This window comes from Notothenia coriiceps, unplaced genomic scaffold, assembly GCF_000735185.1.
Source record: "Notothenia coriiceps isolate Sejong01 unplaced genomic scaffold, NC01 NC01_scaffold00014738, whole genome shotgun sequence".
Lineage (NCBI taxonomy): Eukaryota > Metazoa > Chordata > Actinopteri > Perciformes > Nototheniidae > Notothenia > Notothenia coriiceps.
In genome coordinates, this window is record NW_011347439.1 from 187,517 (window position 1) to 197,341 (window position 9,825).

Sequence of the window (9,825 nt, forward strand, 5' to 3'; positions counted from 1 at the left end):
CAAATCATCTCTGCTATAATGGACCAAAAAGCAGGTCAGTGTAAACATATGTGATATGTTTTGTGAACATTGTGTTCTTTAGCAACTCGGGGACTGCACCGCTAATCCGCTCTCCGCCGCACGCGTCCTCAGCAGCGCCACTCACCCGCCTGCGGCAAGTAGCACACACGCTCCTATTTCACCCCTTCTCGAATGACACCTGTCTGAATAAGCCCAGACAGCCCAGTCCGGGATTCTCTCTGCTCTGTTCTAGTATTATATCAAAACTGACCATGGCACCCGGCCTCCTGACTCGCGTGATTTCGCCGTCACCCGTTCGGAGGACTTCGCCCTACAGCCCGCCGCTCGTACTACTCTCACTATAATTCCCGGTGTTGGAGGCTAGCTATGTAATCCTAAATGCGGCTTAATTATGACGCCACGACAAACCGAACTGCTAAATCAGTCTGCCAAACCCTCCTAGGCGTCAAACCATGCAAATCCAATTAGCCGACTCTGGCCCCACCACTCTCTTTTTGATCATCCTCTTCAGCGAGTGCCGAGTGAACTTATATCTTGTAAACTCTCTTAACAAACATTAGAAAAAACCTGTGGAACCCTCTCTACCCTGGAACTCGTCGAGGTTGGGGAGTCGTAACTGGCTGAAGAAGGTCGCCGCGATACCCCAGACTACTTACTCCGCGCACCACCAACTGGTCCTTTCCTCCTCCTCTAACACCCGAGCAATCTTTCGGACTGCGATGACCTTGCAGGCGGGGACTCACAATCTCCGCGCTCCGTCGGGGCTTTTCTCGCGCACATACATATGGTGTCTGCCGACGCCCGCCGCCTGGACATAACAGCAAAGATCGAAATTGATGTCCACGGCCACGCCCCGTCAGTCACTGATCCACCTCATGCAAAAGGGGCAGAAAAGGGAGGCTCCCCAATGAGAGGAGATCTCTGACAAACAGACCTCCATCGCCGCTAACGCCGGAGTCTTGGATGCCGTTAGTATTCAGCGAGCAAGAATGATGAGAGTCTAATGGACAAGTTACTTTTACCTGTCCATGTGTTTGGGAAAGTTAGAAAACTTTAGCGATGTTTGGATTTTTAGTTATTATCCTTTTTAATGTCTTTATATCTTCGATTAATAATACCATGGACGAGGCCCTAACCTTTATCCTTTGAATAGCCTAACACTTATAAATATATAAATAAAACTACAGGGCTTAGGAACTACTCATGCTGGACTGCAAAACGCTCGGTATGTATTTTAATTAGAACCTATTGGTTGATCAGAATGTACCGCCTGCCTTTTATTGCTTCTTTGTTTAGTACAAGAGTATTTACATTTTCCCCTGAAAAGAAAAACCACACTTCCTGCGATCCAATCTCTTCCTAATCATGTGTGTGGGGAAATTAGATATATAACCGTACCGGGGACCAAGTAAAGTTTGTGATCTTGAATTGAGAGCACAACAGATGTGACTTATAGTTGAGGGACGATCATGGTGAGGATTAAACTGATCCCCCCCGGTTTGAAAAATTCATGATTACATCTCTCTACAAACCCTGTGGGGGACTCCAAAGAAGCCTCTGTTGATGTGGTGCAAGGGGCACCATTTCTGGACACTGGCCTGGGAAAAGCTCATGAAGTTAAGATTCCAGACCTCAGAATATGGGGGCTCTAATTATTAGTTATTCTGGTGAAAAACTTAAAGACTAGTCGCTTCAGAACGAGAAAGTTTTGGATAGTGTTCGTGGGGAACCGGGGCAAGCACTGAAAACCTTTAACTTGTTCATTCTGGGGCAGTACCATTCCTACGGTCATTGGGAAAACTATTGTTAAACTAAACATTAAAGTGGCCTGGGAATCTTCATTTTACCGAAACATTCTGTAACATTACGCCCCCCGCCGAAAAGAAACGAAACAAACACCCTCCAAAACTTGCCGTATCATGTTGCTACATCATTGTTAATGCTCTGTTTGTAGATGTAATGCATCTTGTGTGTCAAAACAACAGCATACACATGAATATTTCTTGAATGAAGTGATCAAAAAACCTCCATCAGTGATATTTCCAGTAATGCTGGGGAATTCTATAGACTGGAGACGGTCCTGGCGGATATTACCACATCAGTCATGACACTACTATCGATTTTGTGCGTCCGAAAAAATGTAAATGTAATAGCGACATGTTTAAGCCGCGACGCACACCCAGGTGAATAGGGTAATCTTTAACATCTATTTGTAGACTGCTTAAACAGGTCATCATCCAGCCTGTAACACTAGAAATTTCTAGCCCCCCACGGTTTATTTCCACAACCTTACTCTACCATCATATATTGATTTTGTTCCTGGGGAGTTGGTCCTCTCCCTTACAATTTCCGAGCCTGGCCGAGGTTGCCAAAAGGGATTCCCTTAGCTCCATTCTCTCGATCTGAAATACGCGAGTAGTTGTGTCCGCTCTATTACCAGCCTACTGGCACAATTATCGCCCATTATCCTGTCTTTCCTCTCTGTTCAACTTCTCAAACATACCACTATGTGCATATTTTTTTAACACACTATCTTTCATCCCCTTTAGGCACGTTCCTATAAGAATCCCGACAATTCCTCGAACCTTCGGATAAAGCCAGGTTAAAAATTCTTGTTTCATTTGTAGTCATATTATAAATCCCCAATGTGGTTTTATAATTGTGAGGTTCGCTGCTTTTATCAGGACTATACAATTCCAGCCGATTGGTGGATATTCTGCCTTCCTTTTTACCAGTTTCCTTACACCGGTTTACGCGTTCGTATGCGACGGCTCACTTACATAAATTTCTGCAGAAAATACTGTCAACAGCCCTAAAATATCAATTGTTGCCATGTTTTTAGGTATACAATGTTGTATAATTCAGGTTATGAATGATATATGAACAAACCCTTCTATAAAAGCCTTCATAATATTGGTAGGAATATAACTGGAAGGTTTGGTGTGTCTACGTGCTACTGAAGTTGAAATTTCGAACTCAGAGTAGGAGAAAAAACTCATTTTGAGAAAACGACCTTTAAAGATTGCAGTGAGGCGCTAGCTAAACCCTCCTGTTCTCTGGATGGCAGCTTGCGCCTCGACGCACTCCGTGAAGGTATTTCATGTTCGGGGTCATTTGTTTTTTGTATAATCTTGCTTCGTGCAAGTGACAACTGTTGTCGTCTTCTCTGTAAACTTTTTTTTCGCCGTTCTTTTGCCATTTTGAGATTTACATTTTTAGCGGAAAGCTAACCAGGAAGTGTTTTAGCACACCACGTGACGCATCTGAACGAATCACGTTGTCTGAAATTGACACCAGCCAATGAGATTTCGTTTCTTGGTTTAAGACCCCTTTGTGCTTTCACGATTGGTTGCTGATACAAAGGAAATGACCATATTTGGATCCGATTAGATTGTGCCGGAGAGACACAGCTTTCTAACGATATCTCTGTTGACATGGTGCACACAGTGGTCGCGGTACTTTATGTTACGTTAGAAAGCTAACTTTTGGTGAATTTAGGAGAAATCTACTGACGCAAATAGACAAACTATAGTCAAATAAACACTTAAATGTGTATTTTGTACGTTTTCCTTCCAAAAGCCTGAAATAAAACATGTTATAGAATCAAAATAGCACAAAATCTCAAAATTGACCAGTGCTTGAAAAACGATGTTTTTGCCTGCCGTGTCTCGCCTTGATTTAACAAGAAACTGGCACCTGAACGTGGCATGCATGCAATACATATATTTCATTTGAAAACATTCATAACACTTTTTTACTTGCAAAGAAAATCTACACAATCTATCAAAAACATGGCAGTTGCTCGGAGGCTTTTTGACATGGTTCCTGTAAAAACCGTCCATAATGTAACGCCTACCCAATGCTTTAAGGGGGAAAAAAGAGGAAATGTGTCATTTGGGAAGCGAAACACAAAAAGGGGAGAATCAGGAAGAACATGTGTTTATTTTAAATAATCACAATTTATCTCTATTGATTTATTTAGTGTAATTTCTCTCATAAGTGAGCTGTAGTTAAATACCACAGGCAAATGATTGGGTCCATTAGGAACTGGCATGCCTTAACAGGCACTGACTGCACTGGCACATTTATTGTGTGTGTGAATGGCCGTGTGATGTTCAGGGTCTCTTCCGCTCAGGGTTTTGGACCACAAACAGAGCAACAGTCCCTTCATCTCTCTGCCACTGGTACCTGCAGGAGAGGAAACCAAGTACGATTACTACTCACACCATACCGGACCGATTTCCCGAAATTGTTGGCCCATTATTCACATAGACACAAAACATTGTTAGAAATAAGTTTCAGGTTGGAGAATACTAAGAGTACTTTTCCCAGGAACTAGGCCGATAGCTCTTGGGATTTTGTTTTCACACCAAAAAGATCTGGAACTAGAATCTAGTTCGCGCAAACCTTTTCACCACCCAGATAGTTCCTGCTATAGAGGTGGTACTTTCCTGGGGAGGAAATGGTTCGTGGGTGTGTCGGCCACACTAACAATTTCTGATTGGCTGGGCGAATTGCAAACCACGGCCCGTAAAACTCCGAAATGTTGTGTGAAGCCGCCATTTTATTTGCTCGCATTAGCATTATTAGCATTAGCCCACGCACCAACGGAGAGAGACTAACTTATGGAAACACAAAAGAAAACATGGGAGCGGTGGAGTGATGAGGAGGTGTCGGCGCTTCTGGCGATTTACTCGGAAGCGGTACCCAGCAGCTTCTACTGAAGCCAACTCCGGGGGACTTCGGGTGGCAGTATACGCCGTGAAGTTGTTTGCGGCCTGCCAGTAAACCCAAAGCAGAAGAAGAAGAAGTGACATCAACGACTTCATTTGCGTAATCCTTCCTAACAGTACGTCCACACAGCAGCGTTGCGTCCTTCAACAGAGACGCTTCCCATTCACTTTGAATGAGGTGCATTGTGGTTCCCTCGCGTCGCTTTGCCTCCATTGCTCGCTTCGAAAGTTGAGAAAAGTTCAACTTTTCAAGCGTCGACGGAAGCGCCAGCCAATCAAATCATATGCCAGTACAAGCTCTAGCCAATCAAACAGCGTGCTTGTGTGTCCGGGGCAGGAGATTAATGTGATTGGTTGTTGGTCGCACGCCAGACACACCCCCCGGCAAGCTTCAGTACCGCCAGGGTAGTGATGGGAATTCCGGCTCTTTTTAGTGAGCCGGATCATTTGGCTCGACTCACCAAGAAGAGCCGGCTCTTTCGGCTCCCAAACGGCTCTTCATTTTACCACATACAGTATACCTTTTATAATTTAGTCAAATTTAGCCCTGTTTTGATTAATGATGTACATGTGTACACATATATCATTTACATTATTCAATACATCCTTTGTACTGAAGTATTCAGTATATACAGTATATATAAAAATTACATTTTTTATATAAATGATTTGCTATGGACAATAGTTTTCATTGCATTTACAGACCCTTGTAACTCTCTGATACCATCCAATTAATTCACTGACTTGCTTGTAGAACCACGCTACACAAAGCAGATAGCAACACCTATAAAAACTCAAGCATAGAAATGTTTAAAAAGGACAGCTACTGTATCGACAAATTATATTTAAAGAAAAAGCCCTAACAAAACAGCAGAGCTCTATTTAAGTATCAACTAAAGAAATAAAGACAGCAACAGCTGACATCAAATATTTGCAGAGCCTAAAGATAAACATAAATAAATAACATAGTAAAAATAAATATATTGCAATGCAAAACAATGCAAAACAGTGCATGCATGCATGCATGCATGCACGAAGCACCCGTAGCGCGGAGATCATCATATCATTCTGTCTTGTATTACTTAAAGTGTACCTATTATGCTATATATATTATAAAAATATATTGTAGGGCCATACCTATACAAAACATGTCTGTGAAGTTTTTTGCTTAAAACACCAAACAGATCATCCATTGTAGCCATGCCTCATACTGCTCATACCCCTCTATTCCAAAAAGGCTGATTCTGCTTTAAATTGAACGGCTGTTGCTAGCCACGCCCCTTTGTAGCGTCAGGCAGCTTTCCCCTGCTAAGAGAGTTTTCTACCGGGAGAAACTCAGCTAAACGCTGCAGTGATTAAAAGCCATATTATGCTCCCAACCACTTCAAGCATTATTTCTGAAACAGTATGGAACTCAAACCTTTCTCTTTACCACAAGGACATTACGTTACACATATTCTCTCCAGTACCCTACAGCGTTAGCTCCATGGTTAGCTCTGAGTGTTAGCATGCTTGCTAATGTAAACACAGAGCATATTACTCCCAAAACACACCGCGCATTGTTTCTGATACAGCACATAGCTTGACATGTTCTTTCTTAAGTGTTTACTGCTAGAACAGTGCCATTATATGTATTAAAGAACTTTACTCTAAGTGCCTCCTGCAGACATCCTGCTGAATACACAGACACACAGCTGCGAGAGGGGATTCAGCTACGGATACGAAAGGTTGTGACGTGTCACGTGTGCCGGAGACGATAGGTTGGGACGTGTCACGTCGGCCGGATGTCGCCTAGGACGTAGTAGGAGCGAAAATTCTGAATCTGCTTTTTAGCAGCCCCTTTTCTTTCTTTTTTTTTTAGTTGTTTTGTTTTCTGACACTTTGTGAGTTCTCTGACACACCGGGGACACATATTTATGTATAAAAGGTCCCCTATAACAAACAAAAAAATCAAAACAAAAAACGGTTCGTTCGCTTAAAAGAGCCGGATCTTTCACATCACTACCTCAGGGACTTATTCCAGTGTGAACGCGATCTACAGGGCAGTTCCAGGGACTAAAGAGTTCGGGGGAACTAAGTACCGGGAACCAAGTACCGGGAACCAAGTACCAGTCCGGGAACCAAGTACCGGTCCGGGAACCAAGTACCGGGAACTAAGTACCGGGAACTAAGTACCGCAAAGTACTAGGTGTGAAAGCGGCTAATGTTTCTCCTTAATATTTACTCACTGGCTTTGTTCAGGAATAAGCAAACTGTTTCCTGCAGCGAGAAGGAACTCCTCCTCATTCAAAGTTACCCTTGAGGATCCCTCCTGTGAGATGAGAGGTTGTTAACACAGGGTTTGGTTATCACACATATGAGCAAACGCTACATCGTACTCAGGGATGGCAGCATCTGAACAGCACTGAGAGTCTGTTTGGAAGCTACAGAAGGAACACACCATGAAGAGAACAACATACCATCTGCCAAACCCACGCATCAGTTATCCGTACTGACGTCTCGTTGCGCCCAGGTCCATACACTATCACCTGTCACAAGAGAGAGAGAGGATTAGTGCAGCACATCACATCTGCTCATATTCAATAGTCAATGAATATCAAGTACTTAACAGCCAAGCTTTGTCTTGGTAATTCACCACAGGCATGACGATTCCAAAATCCCACTTTGCTTTAACAAAATATTTCATTACAGCATTAGGAAATCAATTATTGGAAAATACAGCTAGATGTTGTTTACATTTCCACCGGTAGCAATCGTTTTTATACAGTACCAGGCTTTTTCTGTAAGACCAGTTCTGAAGTATCTAAACAAATGTTGCTTATTTTAATTATTTTAATCTGTACTTAAAAGATATTTTAAATGTCTGTTGGTATGAAAATGCATGTTAAAAAGTTAGTTTTCCCTTGTATGAATAGAGGTTATATGCATCAAGGGTGTTTTATGTTTTACAGATTGTGAAGCCTCATGATTTTGGGCTGCATAAATAAATATTGACTTTACTTAATTTAAAAGCTTTATAAGATGTGCCGTAGTAAAATGGACTATTGCTTTTTAAATCAGCAACTATCTGATCAAATTATAAGTATACAAGATTGAAAAACGTAGCCATGTTGAAAGTGGAAAACCTTTATAAAAACATGTCTGAATACGTGTTTGTAGTACCTCGGTCTCAAACTGATCCCCGAACATGTCGATGGGGCTGCCGCTGGCCAGGGTCGGCCTCTGGGTGTTCAGCCAGTCTTTGAAGGAGAAGGGTGACATCACCTTCATCGTGTTCATCTGGAATGGAGGGTCTCTGAACACATCATCTGTTCATACAAAGATAACCATGACGACAACAGATTACGGGTGATAAGACTTTAGATCAGAAATAAGGATTAAGAATCACAAGAAATCTCAGAACATCTTACTTGCATCAGGCTTTCCTGTTTTGCACTGCTTTGATGCCATGAACCTGAAAGTAAAACAGATAAACCAGAATTAACAAACTTAACTCAAAGAAATGGATTTGAAGGAACCAATGCAGATGGTTGGATGTCTTACTCTTTGATGATTGGCACCAGTTGGGTTCCGAGGTTCTCACAGTAGAACCATTTCTCGAACAGGGGATAAGTGGTGTTGTCAACATAGTACCTGAAGGCATCAACACAGGCTAATGTTAATGCTGCTCTTACATATGACATGTAAGAGCATATGACATGTCTGTTGTGTTTATTTGGATACAGGAAAAATTAAGTATTTTCATTGTACGCCAATGTACAGTTATTTTCCACAGATTTTATGAGTTCCGAATGCAGTTGTCACAACTAAAATGTATTAACTTTGTTTCTTGTTTTTTGTCCAAACAATTGTCATTCTTTTTGCTAAACTACCTAAACTATAGAAACATGGCTTGCAAGACATTCAAGTCATGAGTGCGATTCCAGATCAGCGTCATCTGCTCACAATATTTCCAAATTATTCCCAATAAAGAGAACTGATAAGAAAAATGATATTGTTTTGTACCAAAATCATGTTGGTTAACCGTAACAAAAAAACTGCATAAAGCGGTCAAGGGCTCGAAAAACAAAGTTAAGGACTTGTGATTTGACTTGGGACTTGAATATACAGACATGAGACTTTAATTTGAATTGTAAAACAATCAATGGCTCTTCTTAACCTCAGAACTGCTCTTTTGTATCAAAAAGCACATTGACCACGATTGAGAAAAGCTGGTCTCTAAAGTTTAGACTTTCCTGGTAGCTATATCAATTGGGTTGATTTGTCAGGATCTTTTTCCTCTATTCCCTGATATGATCTGCTTAAAAAGAGATGTGGAACAAAGAAAAGACGAGAAGGGAGAAGAAGATAAGGATGTACGATATTTAACCTCAGGCAGTCGTTCTCCGTCAGCAGACGTCTCCTCTCCACCACCAGTCCCACAGTGTTGGCCTGTCTCTGGGGGGAGTGGGGGGTCCTCGCTGGCAGCAGGAACATCTTTGAATTAAGAAAAATATCATGTTTGAAGGAGACACACATTGGAGCATTGTAACAAGACTAGTTTATTTGGATAAGAAGAACATCCTTAACCACAGAAAGAGGCAGAGACCAACTGTATTGCACTGCCTTAAGATGAACTCCATTGTTATAATAGTAATATGTAGTATTTTACTTATTATGAAGGATATAACTTTACCAAAACGAAAAAACCGAACTCTATTCAAGCTCACCTCTCCCTCCTTGATGTTCACATCCTTGTGAATCCCGTTTTCTATCACCTTCAGACACATGTCTCCCTTCACCTGGTAGAAGAGCTGTTAAATATAGAGACAAAAGAAGAAATAGTGCTAGATTAAAGGGGAGCTATATTTTTGGATTCCTGTGTGCTCGAGAGTCCTATCTGCATATTTTCTAAGCTTGCCGTGAAAGTACCGACTGACCCCATGAACGGCCGCCAAGCAAAGTGAGGCAATCCTTCCCAAGGATCGAATTATACCTGGTAGTTGGCCGTTGGATAGAGACGCAAGTAGTGGACTCTTTACGTAGTCCCCAATGTTTCGAAGGAGACCTCAGTGTTTTATGAGGGGGGGGG

At 42.0% G+C, this 9,825-nt stretch overlaps 1 protein-coding gene across 1 annotated transcript in view; it reads right to left on the bottom strand.

Moving 5' to 3' along the window:
- Positions 1 to 3,648: 3,648 nt before the first annotated feature.
- haao (3-hydroxyanthranilate 3,4-dioxygenase) overlaps positions 3,649 to 9,825 on the bottom strand; it is an 84,678-nt gene continuing 78,501 nt past the window's right edge. The window contains exons 3-10 of the mRNA XM_010774830.1: positions 9,464 to 9,547; positions 9,124 to 9,230; positions 8,298 to 8,387; positions 8,165 to 8,208; positions 7,917 to 8,062; positions 7,214 to 7,282; positions 6,983 to 7,065; positions 3,649 to 4,209 (exon numbers count right to left, since the gene is read on the bottom strand). Coding sequence (XP_010773132.1) covers positions 4,137 to 4,209; positions 6,983 to 7,065; positions 7,214 to 7,282; positions 7,917 to 8,062; positions 8,165 to 8,208; positions 8,298 to 8,387; positions 9,124 to 9,230; positions 9,464 to 9,547 — 696 coding nt within the window. The 3' untranslated portion in view covers positions 3,649 to 4,136. The remainder of the gene's footprint in view (positions 4,210 to 6,982; positions 7,066 to 7,213; positions 7,283 to 7,916; positions 8,063 to 8,164; positions 8,209 to 8,297; positions 8,388 to 9,123; positions 9,231 to 9,463; positions 9,548 to 9,825) is intronic.